This window comes from Nymphalis io, chromosome 17, assembly GCF_905147045.1.
Source record: "Nymphalis io chromosome 17, ilAglIoxx1.1, whole genome shotgun sequence".
In the NCBI taxonomy this organism is placed as follows: domain Eukaryota; kingdom Metazoa; phylum Arthropoda; class Insecta; order Lepidoptera; family Nymphalidae; genus Nymphalis; species Nymphalis io.
This window is the reverse complement of record NC_065904.1, coordinates 2,006,077-2,024,850: the sequence shown is the minus strand read 5'-3', so window position 1 is coordinate 2,024,850 and position 18,774 is coordinate 2,006,077. Positions and strand designations below refer to the sequence as shown.

At 32.1% G+C, this 18,774-nt stretch overlaps 1 protein-coding gene across 1 annotated transcript in view; it reads right to left on the bottom strand.

Moving 5' to 3' along the window:
* Positions 1–17,845, bottom strand: part of LOC126774707 (A disintegrin and metalloproteinase with thrombospondin motifs 16-like) — a 61,877-nt gene extending 44,032 nt beyond the window's left edge. The window contains exon 1 of the mRNA XM_050496244.1: positions 17,768–17,845. Coding sequence (XP_050352201.1) covers positions 17,768–17,845 — 78 coding nt within the window. The remainder of the gene's footprint in view (positions 1–17,767) is intronic.
* Positions 17,846–18,774: the final 929 nt, after the last annotated feature.

Genomic DNA, 18,774 nt, shown 5'->3' with positions numbered 1-18,774 from the left:
ACTGGTGGGAGACACTCGCCAATTATTCTATAATGTTTGATCGGTCCACGTTCTCAGCTATTTAAAATAGACAATTTAAATGAAAAAAAAATCTGCAACTATTATTCTTTTAATTCACTCGCCTTTTTACTCGGTCCAGTTCAGTTTTTTTTATATAGAATAAGTAAGCGAACGGCAAATGGGCCGCCTAATGGTAAATGATCATCACATTAGAAATTGGCATTGTAAGAAATAATAACCATCCCTTACATCGTCAATGCGTCACCAATCTTGGAACTAAGATGTTATGTCCCTCGTGCCTGTCTAGCTCACTCATCCTTTAAACCGGAACACAAAAATACTAAGTACTATATTGCGGTAGAATATCTGATTAGTGAGCGATACCAAGCCAGACGAGTGCGTACAAAGCCCACCCAACCAATTAAAATGCTTCTGGTTCTAATCTTTATAAATATAAGGATGTGAAATCTATAGACAATCTCGTTAAGGTTATACAGGCTTAACTTTATCGTTCGTAGTACTTTTGTGTCGGTCTAATTGTGTAACAACAAAGTTCACTTACGCGTTTCTTGTATGGTGACTTTCATCACAGTGCTATACAACAATAATGTTTGAAAGCCCTTTGAACAGTGAACTAATTAGAAAAACTATATATTATTATGTATTTAGAAAATACAGTATTTTATGATATTTCGGTATGTTATTAAAGTAACAGTAACAATCTGTTGATGTCCCACTGCTGGGCTAAGGCCTCCTCTCCCTTTTGAGGAGGTTTGGAGCTTATTCCACCACGCTGCTCTAAGGCGGATTGGTAGAATACACATGTGGCATAATTTCAATGAAATTGAAAGACACATGCAGGTTTCAGGACAATTTAATAAATCAGATAAAAGATAGTTCGTATTTTGATATTAATTTTTTTATATACGGTTTGGGGGGGGGGGACTTTTTAAAATTTGATTTGAAAAAAAGGTCATTAATGAATTTAATAAATATTTGAATTTAATTTTTATATTATAAATTACTTGTGTTCTTAGCCTCGCATTCAGATATTAGGTAAGGGGGGAAAGATGTTGGGGGAGATGTTGTAATTATAAAGCCTACGTACTTCCACGTGGTTCAAGCTTGCTTCGTGCCAAATTTAATCGAAATCGGTTCAGTGGTTTAGCCATAAAAGCGCAACAGATAGACAGAGTTAGTTTCACATTTATAAAGCTAGTATAGATTATCATCAGTATTTTTGTAATCACTTTAACGTTTGAGACATAAACTGTTCTAGAAAAACTATTTTTGCTTGATATTAAATGATTAAAATACCATAATTCGTAATACAAATCAATAAAGTACAAAACGATTTTATTTATATACCTATCACCTGACTATATTGAAAGCAAATATTTATTTTCCCCTGAATAATTTACCTCTTTTTATGTTAAATATATATTTTTTCAATTAGCAGTTGGTCAAAATCTTTTATCTCAAAATTAATTTATAATTTCGTGTACGTTTAATATTTGAAAGTACACTTAAAATAAATCACGAATGTATTACGAAACGTACTGTCACATCGCATACATCGGTTCTCATGATAAATTTTACGTTGATGATGCCATTTCCTTTACATTATCAGTTCTGAGAAAACGACTGTGAGAATACACTGAGAAGTCAGTTAACTTCTTCGTTACATTTTTATCAGATCTAGCTGTTGCATTAACTCTGTCGCAGAACCGCGGGATGTAGATGATACCGTTGAGAGCAAACGACTACGATGACAGTAATTTGTATAATCATGATCACGAGTATATAAAAGCTGTTTCTTTAATACTCTTCTCTGTTCATAATATCGTTATTATTGTGGATTGTAGTTAGTGTAGTGGCTATATATAATGCCGCAGATCGCGAGGTCTTGGGTTCCAGTCCCAGGTCGGACCAATTAAAAATTATTGGATTTTTGTCGATAATTCTCAGTAGCAGTCCCAAGTCTGGAAGGTGCAACTTAATAGATCTTTGGTTTTAGGATTTGTAACGAAAGTATATTCTGATGAATAGGGTACTTTGAGGAGTTGGGCCGAGATAGCCCAGTGGTAAGAACGCGTGAATCTTAACCGATGATCGTGGGCTCAAGGCCGGGCAAGCACCACTGAATTTTCATGTGCTTAATTTGTGATTATAATTCATCTTGTGCTTTACGGTGAAAGAAAACATCGTGAGGAAACCTGCATGTGTCTAATTCCACTGAAATTCTGCCACATGTGTATTCCACCAACCCGCATTGGAGCAGCGTGGTAGAATAAGCTCCAAACCTTCTCCTTAAATAAAAAAGAGGAGAGGAGGTCTTTAGCCCAGCAGTGGGACATTCACAGGCAATTACGGGTTAGGGAGGAGTTCGAACTTGATTGGAAAGTTTACCTTTACTTCTCGTATTTATTTTATTATATTATGTCGATTGTCACTGATTCTACCAATATAATCCTTATTATGTATTGTTAATATATACGTATATTTTCACGCAAGTGTAAATAAATTATTATTTGTAAAATCATCCCAAAACATACCGAGCTAAGAAGTTTTAAATATAGATATATTATCTTATTGTTATAATGACACTTCTTGTTTTCATGCTCTGTTTGTTGTTGAAGAATTCGGTATTCATACGCTTCGAACGCGAGAATGTTCGAGAAATTATGAAACAGAAGTAAGGTGGTGATGGACCAATAGTTACACGCGAATTCTAATCAAAATACGCGCTTTCAATCATTGTAATCTATTGAGATGTTTATTAAAATAGATTTATCGCCTCCAATGTTTGGTATTTTTAAATATTGCTTCGATTTGTTTTTCATATAAATATGTAATGTAATATCTTTCCTAGCTAAACTATAAGACATAGTTACAATTTGTTCAAAATATACAAAGTTTTGTAAACTAGAGATGCACTTAGGACTTCGTGAAATTTCTATTTTAAATCTTCAATTTTATGATCGAAACATTTGCTTAAGAAATCGAGAGAGAGATAGAGAGAAAGAGAGAGAGAGACCAATAAATATCGTTTTAATATATCCCTTTTTGAAATAACATAGCTATTATATATTTTTTATATTGTCTATGATGAAGCTATGTTTCATAGCGCTAGTAGAACACAATAGGATAAAAGACCATATATAATTTAAATTACTTCATAAGCATTATGAGCATTATATTGTAATCTTGAATTTGTAACAGCTTTGCTTGTTTTTATATGAATGTTGTTATTGCATTATTGTCGTTAGGATTTACAACAATGTTTTAAATCTTAACAAAAAATCGTGGGTACAATTCTTTGCAAATATTTCTGACTTGACTTATACATAATCTGTGTTTATGATTTATATCAGTACTTGCTGAAGTACTGATGTAAATCATAAGCTAAGCTGAAGCAAGACATTGTGAATAACCAGCTTGTGTCGGACGAAATTCCGACGAGAATTGGAGCAACGTGATGGAATATACTATAAACTTTCTTATTACGAGTAGTTGTGGGTAGTAGTAGCAGATTTTCAAGCAGCTTATTCAAATTAATAATAATAAACCTTTATTTGGCCAACACTTTTTATATAAAATAGGTATGTGGACGGCCAAATGGGCCACCTGATTGGTCTGTTATAAATATTAACCGTTCCGTACATATCCGTTATGCGGTAATCAAATTGTTTATTTGCTTATCAATTATCAATAAGAAATATTTAAAAAAAAACAGACAAGTTAGATACAGAAAAATATATAATCAGAGAAGTAAGAAGACATAAATATATAGGCGAAGATATATCAAAAGGTCTCGGCTAAGGAATTCAACTAACCTTTATAAGAACTTTAAATCGTATTTCACGATGATAGTTCATGGAAGATTAACTGCTTAGCCAATTCGAGTGTAAGTAAGATGGGCTGTGTATTTACTTTGTTTACATTTAAGTGTATTTACTTAAACAACTTAGATGGCTAACTTGTAAACCTCAAAAAGTTCTAACTGGGCGAGCGACCCTGAGTTTTCTTGTGCTTAATTTGTTTTGATACCTGTGGCAAAATTTGATAATAAAATTCTTGCGTAAACAGCAGCAAACATTAGAGCAGCGTGCTGGAATATCAGTTATCAGGTTTTTTTATGTCAAATAAGTTGGTGGACTAGCAAATGGGCCACCAATATCTGATAGCTGGGTGATACGGGCACAAAGCCCTACCACCAAATAAATGCCACCATGTTTTCTACCACCAAACTAAGCACGTTACGGTTAAGATTCACGTATTCTAACTATTGGATAATTTCGTCACTATTATACAGAAAGAAAAAAATGCCAACTTATTCTTCGGCTTCTTTGTATAAGTGACTTATATTATTTTTCTTTAGCAATTTTGGGTAATTTGTTGACAGTAACGGTCGTGAGTGAGCTTCGCTTTGCTGGATAAGCAAATTGTTCCGAACTCTGATGGGTTTTGGTAAATTACTCGAATTTTCTACGCCTATTTAAGTACACTCCGAGTAACGGATTATATTTACTTGAATGAGGTTAACGTTAATAAGGGTTTATGAATGTTTTATATAAATCATTTTTTAGTGATTGCAATTTATGATAGAACTAGAAATATAAGCCACGTTAAGCGTTACTTTTTCACCACCGTGAGTCGTAGCGAAATATTATAGTCTCAATAAGTGGGATATCTAAGGTAAAAGTTTTTTCAAATCTGATTGTTGATGGTAAATAAGATTTGCTCGTTTAAATAAACAATCACTGCTATGCTATTCTGTAAGAACTCACTTCATTACAAATCCATGTTATCTACATTTACCAACTTATGCTGATATACTGTTTGCGGTGGGTTTCGATTTTGTTCTTACAGAATAGCCCTATAGTTTTATATAACAGTAAGATATGATTTTGAAAAATGTACTACTAAAGTATCAGACTATTAAACTTCAAACAAATCGTAATTCAAATTATATTTACAAGGCCTACAAAATACCTTTAAAATACTAAATATATTTAAAATATATCTAATAGCTGTTACGGATGTGATTATATTTATTACCGGCAAACAAAATAATAAATTTCTATAAATTAGAAAATTCAAACTTTGACATTTAAATTTGATTAATCATGATAATAATTAGACGTGAACTCGTTTTTCTTCAATAATAATATAATTTTCGATCCAAAGAGATAATATTTGGTGAAAAAAAAACAAATGCCAAGGATTGAAGCAAAAAATGTAACATCAAAGTAATGCGCCCGGTGCGAGATACATATATAACAATTTTTATCTGATTGCGGAAAATTTGTATACCTAAGAGTTGCCAAACCATATACCTTTTCGGTATATGGTTTGGTATAATCGCTTATAAATCTCGCAAAGTTATTTTGGCAGTGTCAATAACGCTTAAAATTTTCTGAATGTCATCTCCCATTCTTTTATATCAATCTTCTAAAACATGGAACGTCGGAAGATTTGAAACTCTATGGTCATATTTCATATGCCTCCCTGTTTATTTCACTTGCAGTTTAATGACACCCTGATCGTTAGGTATTCGAAAACTAAATAGACGCATGTCTGTTTATTTACTAACCCTATTACGTCATTATTATATTAATATTAAGTAAAATATTATGTTCACATTGGTGCATTTGTAATAATATAAAAGTTTGATTGTCTGTTTGAACTTGAAAATTAAATGAAAAAAGAAATGTTAGAAAGACATATAGATAGGCCATTTATTGAGGAATATTATAGACTATATAACATCACATTACAATCAACCGGCGCGGAGCAGTATAGCTTAACATAGGTGAAACCGCTACATGATCACTATGTCTTATAAAACAAAGTGCCGTCGCGTCTGCCTGTCTGTGTGAACGCGATAAACTCAAAAACTAGCGAAAAGATTTTCAAACGGTTTTCACAAATAGAAGGAGTGATTCATGAGGAAGGTTTATATGTATAATTCATTAATGTTTTGTGTATATCTACTGAAATATGACGGGAGCTTTACTGGCGCCACACAGACAAATAGAGTTACATGTATAATATTACGATGTAAACGTGTGCGAAGCTGGTACGGGTGGGTAGCTAGTCTAGTATAATAATAAAGTAATATTTGAATAGCATCGAGGTTAAAGGACGATAGTTTATGAATTTAATTAACCGTGTCACGAGAGGAATTCTCAAGGAAAACATAAGATTTATAACATTGAATCTAGTTCAATATTTGCAATTTTCTCGATTCACTTATTATTATTACGGATTCCATCTATAATAATAAAGAAGGCATTGTCTATATATTTTTATATTTGCCAGTTTCGGTGGTAAGACTGTTTGAGACTGGCTCTTGGCAGTGACCCTAACTTCCGCTCCAGGGTCGTTGCTCACGAGTCTGGATGTATTATAGACATAAATATGTATTCTGTCACACAAGTCAGACCAGAACAGTCGACCGTGATTTTATTTTAAAGAAAAAAGAGAACTTTATAGAAATTGATTGATTTGATTATTTACAAATAAAAATATATGTTGAACGTAACTATTAGTGCAGAACAATTGTGTCTGTATATAAGCAATTTATGTGAATTATTCTGTATTAAGTTCGTATATTTCTCAACCTAACCATATAATTTACACAATGCTAATTTACAGGAAACTATGATTTATTGGTGCTACACAAAATGTCAATCAAATTTTGTTACGACGAACGTAAATTATTCAATAAAAAAATTATTTGCGGTAATTGCGGTATAATTTCTTCAATTACTTCGACGAATTCCTACCTATGGCAGAATCGAAAAAAGATTATCTGTGATTTTCAAATTCTTGTGGTTCCATTTTTTTTATGTTATAGGCACGCAGACGTGTAAATGGACTACATGATGTTAAGTGTTCACCACCGCCATACACATTGGCGATGTAAGAAATATTAACCTTGGAAACTAAGATGTTATGTCCCTTGTGCCTGTAGTTAAGCTGGCTCACTCTTCAAACCGAAACGGAACAATACGTAATGTTTAGCGATAGAATATATGAACGTACCTACCCTACCTAGTTATATATATAAATATATAATATAATATAATATATTAATTTATGGCCAGCTGTTTATTCTAATAGCCAACACATAATCGTAAATAGATCTTAATATAAAAATAACCATAGATAATAACCAGTAAATATTACAGTTAGGAATAAAGGTTGTATTGAGCAATTTAAACATGATCGGCTCAGGGTTTAGGCGCTGTCTGACGCCATCACTATCCCTCTCGCATTCTTCAATAGCAATTTATTACACGCCTTCAAGTACAGATATGATAGAAGTTATTGTGATAGTTTTGTATTATAGTGTAAAATTAAAAGTGACTTTTAACTCAATGAAATTATATTTAAGATGGAATATTTTTAATTGGCCTGGATAAGTTCTAAGTCGTTTTTTTAACAATGGATGAGGCTGAGGAGGCTTTTGTAAGGCCGCTGGAGATTAACGGTCTGCTGTTCTGTAAGAACTCCTTTTATTGTGTATTGCTTACGCTTGATCATAACCGTGCTTGATGAATTTGTTACTCAAATAATTAAATTTTGTGGTTTAGTTATTGGGGTATCCGTAAACCATTAAGATTAGTATATTTAAAGATCATGCAAATACTAATAAAGGTAAAAACAAAAATATCCCGTTTACTTGGTGGCAAAGCTTTGTGCAAGCCCGTCTGGGTAGGTGCCACCCACTCACCAGATATTCTACCGCTAAACAGCAATACATAGTATTGTTCCGTTTGGGTTTGAAGAGTGAGTGAGCCAGTGTAACCCCAGACACAAGGACAACCCCGTTCCCAAGGAGGAGACGAAATGTCAATGTAAGACATTGTCTTTATATCTACATCGCCAATATCTACGGGTGGTACCACTAACCATCAGATGGCCTCATTGGCCCATCCGCCTACCAATGCCATAAAAAAAAAACGAAAAGCAGAAGGCTATAATTTTCTTATGTCAAATCAGCTTGTGATCACAGCAGACATGAAACCATTGGAAAATCGGCCAATATTATAAAAAAAAGGATCAAAATTTAATCTTAAATAAAATTTATTAAATAGACAAAATACATAGCAAATTTTACAGCATACTGCTTATTACAATTTATTATACTTAACTTGAACATAATGACAGTAATAACGTGACAAAAAAGTCAAAATAATTGTAATTCCTTGTCACAAGAACTGAACTCATGAGCTCGTGTACCGAATAGCTCCTAAAGACACGACTTAGCAGTTCTCTTTTTGTCGAATCACGATTATACGTGATAAAAAGTTCTGAAAATCTTATAACAGTGGGTTAAAGCTTTACACGACTCGCCGTTTTAATACGATTGTGTAAGAGATAACTTAGAAATAAAATTGTTGCTAAAATTTATAATTAAATAAGGACTTAATGTCAGTGATTAATTTAATCTATAAATTTAATAAAGCAGTGGAAACTTATCTATACATTGAATAATTTTATCAATAAACTTGTATAGGTAATAAAAAGTAATTGAACGCGGAAATGCATTTTTTCAATATCGTAATTAAACCAACTTTCACGGGGACGAAGTCACGGATACCAGTTATTTACATTTAAAGGGCAGGCTATGTATATGTATATAAGAATTACCAATAAATGGCGGAAATGATGGTAAGTAATAACAGTAACAGTCTGTTAATATCGCGCTGCCGGGCTAAGGCCTCCTCTCCCCCTTTTGAGGAGAAGGTTTGGGGCTAATTCCATCACGTAGCTCCAATGCGGGTTGGTAGAATACACATGTGGCAGGATTTCAAGGAAATTAGACACATGCAGGTTTCTTCACGATGTTTTCGTTCACCGTCAAGTACGAGATGAATTATAAACACAAATTAAGCACATGAAAATTCAGTAGTGCTTGCCCGGGTTTGAACCCACGATCATCGGTTAAGATTCACGCGTTCGAACCACTATATAATATAAACTTTGCCTATTTTTATTTATAATAGGTAGGTGGCTTAATGGTGGTAGGGCTTTGTGCAAGCTCGTCTGGGTAGGTACCACTCACTCAACAGATATTCTACCGCAAAACAGCAGTACTTGGTATTGTTGTGTTCCGGTTTGAAGGGTGAGTGAGCCAGTATAATTACAGGCGCAAGGGACATAAAATCTTAGTTCCCAAGGTTGGTGGCGCATTGGCTATAAGCGATGGTTGACATTTCTTACAATGCCAATGTCTATGGGCGTTTGGTGACCACTTACCATCAGGTGGCCCATATGCTCGTCCACCTTCCTATTCTATATAAAAAAAAAACATATTTAATATACTTGTAATTATTCTTTTCTTCGACCTTTTAACCATAAAATAAATTGTACTATCAATCCTAAGGTCAAAGTACTGGCCATTCGTTCAAAAACTCCTTGACACAAAGCGTTTTTCAACTATGTAATTTTTAAAACACTGTGTTAAAATAACTAAGAAACAAGATGTAATCTGTGTTAAAATCCAAGATTAAATTAATTGTGACACTGTTTATGATCCAAGCGTAACGATTTAAGTGTTGCTTTATGGTGATATTATGTTAATTTATTTTATTACTCGCAATTATTACGAAAATAATGCGGTCTAAATGTATTGAAACGACGTGGGATAAAAAATCATCTCTTTGCTTAAATCTTGTTGGTCATAATAAATTATTTTTTATCTGTGATAATATATCAATCAAAATGTCGATGAACCTTTAATACAGGTTAATTTTAATAGTATCAAAATACGTAAATATCACAATATATATATATATTTTTAATTTGTTTAATTAAAAAATAAAATGAAATACCAGATCCTAACCTTATAAACGGTTTAAAAAAATAGCGTTTTTTTTCAATTCTCAATTTTCAAATTAGGAACATATTCTATTTGAATACATGAAACTTTTGTTAAACATTTACTGACTTATTTATAAACTTCAGCGGGTGACAAGTTAATTAATGCTGTGTCTCTTTCTTTCGAATGTCAAATCAATAATGACAGAAAGAGCGAAGAATCGGTGATTAACTAAACAGTTTATAAAACTAATCAAAGGTTATCTATAGAATACTAATTAATTATTAATTTGTAGGTTTTATGATTGAATATAATACATATATATATATATACATATTGCTTATATTTATTTACGTAGTTACGTAACACTAAGCAATTAATTAATTTTACGGTATATTTCAAATTTTTGAAATACAGTTTTGTTACTGAAATATTTCTTATATTGCACTTAAGAATAAAAAGCTGTCACAAAGTTATAATTATTTTAATTGAAAAAGGTTGTTTTTTGTTGTAAGATCAAATTTTTATTTATTTATTTGTTATGTTATGTATGTATATTTGTTGAATATGTTAGCAATATATTATTTATTATTAATAAAATATATTCAAAAGAAAAATGTGGCGTTTATTATATCTAATTACAGTAATTAAAAAAAGTCAAAAATATTATAGAACATAAGTATAAGAAATTTATCAAATTCAAAATATTATATATAAAACCCAATGACGTATTCTGAACAAGGTTTTTATTTCCATATCAATTGAACAAACCGCATTTCAGCAGCGTGATGGAATAATCTCCAAACCATCTCATCATAAAATTAGAAGGTTATAAATAGACATTTAAAAGCTTTTAATAACATTACTAAACATAAAACAATTCAAAGAAAACAAAAAATATCTTTCAAATAACTTTTGTAACTCAAATGACAATTAGAGCATAAGATGATTTTACTTTCTATATTATTCATATCGTAATTAAATTTAATTCCATATTTCACAAAACGTTGCAATGCAAATGAATAGACTTCCCATCGCGCTTTATTTCGAAAATGTCTTGCGTAAAATTCATCTGAATTTAGATACGTATCTATAGTTTAATGTGTAATTGTAAGGATCTTAATTACATTAAAAAAAATAATATACGAGCATATACGATGATAAATGTCCGAACGAACGGCCCGATTTTGGAAATAGAATATTAAACAATTCGTTAAAGCGACAAATTTCATTTCTATAATTATTTAATAAAAAAAAAAACAAAAACATTCTTTGTTAATTTTATTTTCATTAAGTTGGTTCTTACTTTTGTATCATCATCATACTAGGGCCTCGTCTGGGAAGCTTCTACCCACTCTGCCACCCAGTTAACTTGTTGCTATTTCCAATATAATATGTATTTAATGATTTTTATGTTTGCACTCACCATCTTGGTTACTATTCATTTGATGATCTATATTGAATAAAGGATTTTGTTTCGTTTTGAAATAGAAAATTCATATATAAGTTACTAAAAAATTATGAATATAAAAACACTTATATTAGGTAATTAGAAAGCAAGATTTTAACAAACAATTTTAATTCAACGTATTCATCTCGTGTTCTATTTTAAAGGGTGAGTGAATCAGTTTAATTAAAGGCACACGAACCTTCCGCTAGATCTATTATAAAGCTAAAATCACACTCATAACTCCACATGCGATTAAAATAAGGATGTAAATGGAAAGCTTTAAAGTGCACTCGTAGGTTTACGGTCGGCGACTGCTTCCGCTAGGCTTATCTTATCGCCCGTGTGTTCAATCCCTTAGACTAATTACCTTATATAACTGACCATTTGTCGTGACAGGATCTTATGTAATTATAGAATTTCATTTACATGCATTCCACGTATATTTTTAATCTATATTTATTATTGTATTGAAAATAATTCGTATGGTAAGTTAAGCGTATTATCGGATGTAATAAGACATATTTATTTATGTAAATTGTGTTTTAGTAAATTAATCATAATATTCATACATAAATAAATAAACAAAAGAATGTTTATTTTTACAATTTTATTAAAGGAGCCAATATATATGTGGGAGATAATATTCTTTAATCAAGTTCCGGTCTTATTTTAACACGGTCGTTCAATTGATTCAAATGGCAAGTCTTTATATAAGACTCGACAGATGTCAACAGATCAGAAATGGTTCAGTGTTGAACACGGCACTATCGGTGCTCTGAAATGTTTATTTGGTAATTACCCAGGTGAGCGTATTTTTGTATTTATTCTGTTAATTATGTAATTTAACTTTATTATTTTATGTATCGAATTCATTGTACTCAGTGTTTAGAAATAAGTATAATAACTTGTTATTGTATTAAAAATACTTTGTTTTCTTATAAATTGCTTTTACTATTTATTTTGTCTCCCGTTCTCTCACATATATATAGGCCTCTGCATCTTTGACAGATGATTTAAGCAGCATCGCGAAGACAAGAAGTCCGCTCATGACGCCTCGTGTGTTTTTCTTTCAATAATTCAAACCCGGCATCGTCATGCTTTGATTGACCTTCGTGAAAAAGGCTTCATTAATTGCTTAGGATGTTAAACGCAACCATATCACGCTTAGCGCAATCTTTGAAACGGAGCATAGGCCGCCCAACAGACCTTTTCCCATCTGCAACCTCTGCCAGTAGTATTTGCCTTCGCAGACTTAACTTGGCAGATAGACAGTCGAGTCAATAAAATATATATTATCACTATATAAATATTCCTAAATGACTAATAATAATAATAATATCCTGGGACATTTTTCACACACGGCCATCTGATCTCAAATTAAGCCTGTACAAAGCTTGTGCTATGGAAACCAGACAACTGATATACTACATATACCACTTTTTTTTTGTAAATACATACTTATATAGATAATTACACCCAGACTCAGGACAAACATTCATGTTCATGCACACAAATGTCTGTCCTGGGTGGGAATCGAACCCACAACCTTCGGCGTGAAAGGCAAGTGTTCTACCAACCACGCCAACCGGCTCGTCAAAAACTAATGCAACAGAAGTTTGCGCCATTTAAATAATTATGCTATATGAGTATAATTGTTTACATAATAAAAGTTAATACAAATAGTAAAGCGCCAGAAACTGGTTTTCATTTATATCGATATCAAAGCTTCATTTATTTTGGACAATAATATAGTAACATTGGCATTTGTCCAGTTCAAGGTCACATTACAGCCCTAATTGTGATTCATATGCTCATAGAAATACACAATTGAGTGCTTTTAGTGGTCATCATCATACATACATCATAACCTATAATTTACCCACTGATAATAATAATGATGATAATATCTTGGGACATTATTCACACACGGCCATCTGATCGCAAACTAAGCAGAGCTTGTACTATGGAAACCGACAACTGATATACTATATATACTACTTTTATTTTGTAAATAAATACTTATACAGATAACTACACCCAGACTCAGGACAAAAAGACATGTTAATGCACACAAATGTCTGTCCTGAGTGGGAATCGAACCCACAACCTTCGACGTGAAAGGTACTTACCTATTAACCACGCCAACTGGCCCGTCAAACTAATGGGCTAGTTCGCAATGCAAAAATTGATAACAGCCTGTAAATCTCCCACTAAGGCTAAGGCCTCCTCTCCCTTTTTGAGGAGAAGGTTTGGAGCTTATTCCACCTCGCTGCTCCATGCGGGTTGGTGGAATATACACGTGGCAGAATTTCAGTGAAATTAGAAACTTGCAGGTTTCCTCACTATGTTTTCCTTCACCGTAAAGCACGAGATGACTTACAATCACAAATTAAGCACCTGAAAATTCGGTGGTGCTTTGAGCGGGTTTGAACCCACGATCATCGGTTAAGATCACGCACACCACTGGGCCATCTCGGCTGAAGGTAGGTAGGTAGCTGAGGTCCGTGTATACGCAGTAAGCCAATGGGTAAACGGTCATATTACCCACTTGTTATGTAACTGTGAGGATGTTTTATCCTAACAGATGCATAGCAAAGTAACTGCTGTTGCGAAGGTGGCTTGGCTCTGCTATATGTATGCAAAAATTTACCACGTGTAAATTCAGTGGTTTCAAGTGTTCAGCTTGGGAGTAAAGTTTATCTTTTTTTATAATTTAGTAGTTTAGGCAAATATACCTGAATACTAATGTTGCATGAACACAGAACATGCATTATTTCTTATATGTTCACTCTCTTGTTCCTATAACATTCAAGAAACTTTTCGTTTTGTCAACGAAGCGTAATTCAATAGGGATTCGATAAAAATGTTTCGTAAACGAAATTTCATTTTACACATGTCTGTATATAACATAAAAAATTTTAAACGATTTTACTCTTTCACGGTAGCATGTGCAAGCGATCCCATGGCCTTCCTCGTTAAGGCAGAAAGGGTACCGCTGTTTTTTGTTTTATAGAATGGAAGGCGGACGATCGTGTGGGCCACCTGATGGTAAGTGGTCACCAACGCCCTTAGACATTATCATTGTAAGAAATGTCAACCATCGCTTACAAAGCCAATGCGCCACCAATCTTGAGAACTAAAATTTTATGTCCCTTGTGCCTGTAATTACACTAGCTAACTCACCCTTCAAACTGGAATACAACAATATCAAGTACTGCTGTTTTGCGGTAGAATATCTGATGAGTAGGCGGTACCTACCCAGACGAGCTTGCACAAAGCCCTACCACCGAGTGGATAAGGGGGCCACAGGTTGGTAATAGATAATAGACTGTATTATATTATAAAACTCGTAAATGCTTTCATTGTTTCAATTGCCCAAGCCTTGACCAGAGTCATTACACTTATAAAACACATCCTACGTATTTCTATGTGCCGATGTTGCTAAGGAGATATAAAATTATATTTATAATATAGTGATAAGAATTTTTCCGGTCATTTCTTATCATTATAATATAATTTTGTTAAATTTCATTCTTTATATTCTTATTAATTAATTTGATAATGATAACTGTCATTATGTAAGGTCCATTTATAATGATAATTTAATTCCTTGTTCATTGTATTTATATACGTCGTGAGGTTGATGGGGCTTTTGGATAGCTTATAAGGTTGCAGTTTCTATTTCATGATGTCGAACTCCGGGGTGAACTAATAAAAAGTTATTGTGTCGGAATTTGGTAGTAATGGATGAAATCCATTGGTCCTGGCGTTTCCGGTTGTGTCTGATTGCTTTTGGGGGAATAGAGTCTACTTACACTTATACTCGATTTTGTAATATTTAACTCCAGGGCAGTTGACATTGTTCATGCACAAAAATATCGGTCCTGGTTGGGAATCGATCCCACAACCTTCGGCATGAAATTGCCTTTCACCAAGCAATGTATGTATGTAATGTATCTACCAACCACGCCAATCGGCCCGTCAAAAATGCTTACATATGCATTTTATTTATACAGTGAGTAGTTATCTGTCAAAATGGTTGTCATTGTGATTGGTCATTGCTCTTAAAGTTCTAAGCGTGAAGTTACACATCCAATAATCTCAATAATGCGTGGAGATTTTTCATATCAGAGGTATAGTTCCTGCGATTGGGGCGTGTTCACAAAATCTAACTTTATAATAACATTTGCATTATACAAATATGTTAATACGCTAAGTTCAATGACACGTTTTTATCTGTTTGTAAATCTTTGCACGTATCATGCGAAAACGTCTGAATGGATTTTGGATGAATATTACAATATAAGTTATACCAATGTTTTTGAGACTAGGATTTCTTATTGTAAATCACTTAAAAATAAACAAAGCGTACAATAAGACGGTCTTATCAAAGGTTAGTGATCCAGTCTACAGTTGTATGGAAGTATCTGTAGTCGTATGGAATTGATTTTAGACTTTAAAGCGTGTCATACAGACGATAGTCTTAGTGTCTAAAGATTAAAAAAAAAACGCTTGTCATACAATTCAATGGAACATCACACATAAATAGGATGTATATATCTTTATCATATAATATACCGCGTGATTAGAAATTTTTGAATTAAGAATTACAATTTCCTAATATAACTTTCAAGTTATTAAGGAAGTTTTATATCCCTTGTGTAAGGAACTGTTGTGATATATATATTAGGGATTTCTTTTATGGCTATAACAGGATAGAAAGTTAGTCATTGTCAGAATGAGTTCAATTGTGTTATTTGGATTTTTAAGAGTAATTGAGTGAGTAAATTGCATCAATTTGAATGATTTGGTGTTCTAAGACCAATTCGAGATTTTTATAAAATCAGTTTCACTTCTGGATACTAAACATATTTTATCGTGTGCGAAAAGCTTAAATCGAGATATTTTTTTGGCATATAATGCGGGCAAGGTCACTTGAGATCATGTGAATTGTATTGTTTAATTCTAAAGATACTTCTTTATATATCTACATTGTCATAGTGAAAAGATCTGAGATGACCTAGCGGGTAGAACATTTGATTCTTAATTCAAAAGATTGCATTAAAAAGTTACCACAGATTCATAATATTTCGCCGATTTATCATAAAATTAAGCAGTTTCTCATTTATACGATGCTCTCCTTTAGCGGCATAAATATATGAGGATAAAATAAGAAACAAATATATCTGTGGTATTTTAAAGTCGCTTATTATATATAAGTAAAAAAAGAAAAACTTAATATAAAGCACCGTACGGACATGTTAGGCGAGATTGTGACCATAAATAAGAGTCATTGTTATATAGAATATGTATATATACGAATTCTAATCCTAACTAATATTATAAATGCGAATGTGAGTTTGTTTGTTTGTTACGCCTTCACGACTAAATCACTGAACCGATTTTAAAAAATATTTCACCAATGGATGGCTACATTATCAGCGACTAACATAGACTACATTTTGTCCCTGTATTCCCACGGGAACGAGAACTACGCGGATGAAACCATGAGCAAAAATGGCGTGTAAGGCCACCCCCGCTTACAAGCGGGCAAAAACTAGTAATAGATTATAGTTTAAGTCCGAAATAGTAGTCTACGTCTTTCCTTAATTTCATCAAATTCGGTTCAGTGATCTAGCCGTGAAAGCGTTACAGAGAGACAGAGTTACTTTCGCATTTATAATATTAGCTTATTATATTATATGTAAAGCAAATAATATGGTATCATAATAAAAGTTACTTTGTTATATATTTTTTAATTTTGCACTTTAAATAAGTATTAAAAGGAGAACAAACTTTAAAATACTTATCATAAAGCCTTTTTTATTTACATTTTTATCGTAATATAATTATATAGGTTGTTAAATTAAAAAATACAATAAAGCGGCCTTAATGTTAAAAACATTATATATCAGAGATATGCAGTACATAATGTGTGTAAATGATTTGGATTATTCTAAATCTAAAACGATTCGTTCGTCGTGATTTTCAGACCAAAAATAGTTAAAGCTATTGAAATATAAAAACTACTTCATTTAAGTTTCTTATTTCAGTTTGTTGATATCCCAAAAATAAATGTTTTTTTTTTAAATAATATATATAGGTTACGATTTTACTATTACCGTCCAAAAAATAGGGCTAACGATATTTTTTATCACAAAAAAAAATTGAGTTCAAAAACCAACACTGACCTTTGCATCGTTTTGCGGTCGGAATGTAAACAAACTTTTATTTTATCAAAGATATACAAAAAAAATATTTACACGTTTGACCTGTTTTAAAGAATATAAAAAGATATTTTAAACTGCCAGTAAGCACTAAATACCTACCTATTAGTTCAATATTCTAAACTTTAACTCATAGTTTTCCAAAAACTATAATCGTCAAAAGTTGTATGAAAATATATAATAAAAAGTATAACAGTATAGCAAAAGACCTCAATTATTATGCTAGAATAAAATTAAAAAAAATCCTGAGATACTTACATCGTTTCCAAACAGCTGGTCACTGACATCTATGATCGATGACAATGCCACGACAAAAAGCACTTGTCTCCAATCCATCACGAGCGTTTAACTACACTAACTTACTTAAAAACATTAAAAAAAAATCTCTCACATATATTAACATAATTAATATTAAATACCAAATTGTTAAAAAAAAACACAAAAGAAGATCACATACTTTTTCCTTTCCCGCGCAAAATTGACAAGTTTATTTTTTATTTATTTTATATGAGCACGACATTAATTTTGTTACTTAAAAAAAAACGTACTTTAAAAAGTAAAGTGAGTACTTAAATTTTATTAAAATAAAAAAAAGGTTCTCTGATATAACGTATTGTTTTTTTAAAACTAATTGTTATATTGTTTCGTCAGCGGCAGTTCGCGGTGTTTCACGGCTCGCGACTGCGCGGTTTTGTGCAACCGATTTAGATCGCAGTTAGAACGGGTAGGGTTGGGATTGTATCGATGAAATCGAGTAATCGCTAGAATTTGAAATTGTTGTTGATGAAATTGGTTTAACGAAAGAAAATATAGCTTTACACGTGTTTTCCTTAAAAGCCATTTTATAGAATAATATATAAATGGCAAACTAATAATTAATATTAAAGATGTCAAATTTTAATTTAAATATTCTATAACACATTGTTACTTTAAAAATTAAAACATCAGCTTTTAGGGATAAATTATAAATTCAAATAAAATTACAATTATGTGATTAACCGACTTATTACGAAATGCTACCTTCTTTCATGTCATGGTATGATAATAGGTTTTTTTAAATAAGTTTTGTTTAAAATATGTAATTCGTATTTTACCATAATTTTTATTTATATACTAATTAATTTCAATACATAAATAATAATAACGCTATCTATTCCCGCGCTCTAATTCTTTAAATTAGCATACATGACCTTCATTTCATAGAAACAAGAGGAACAGTGAAAATGGTTCTGCATCAAGAGTTCTACCTACATTGAAGTGTTAGA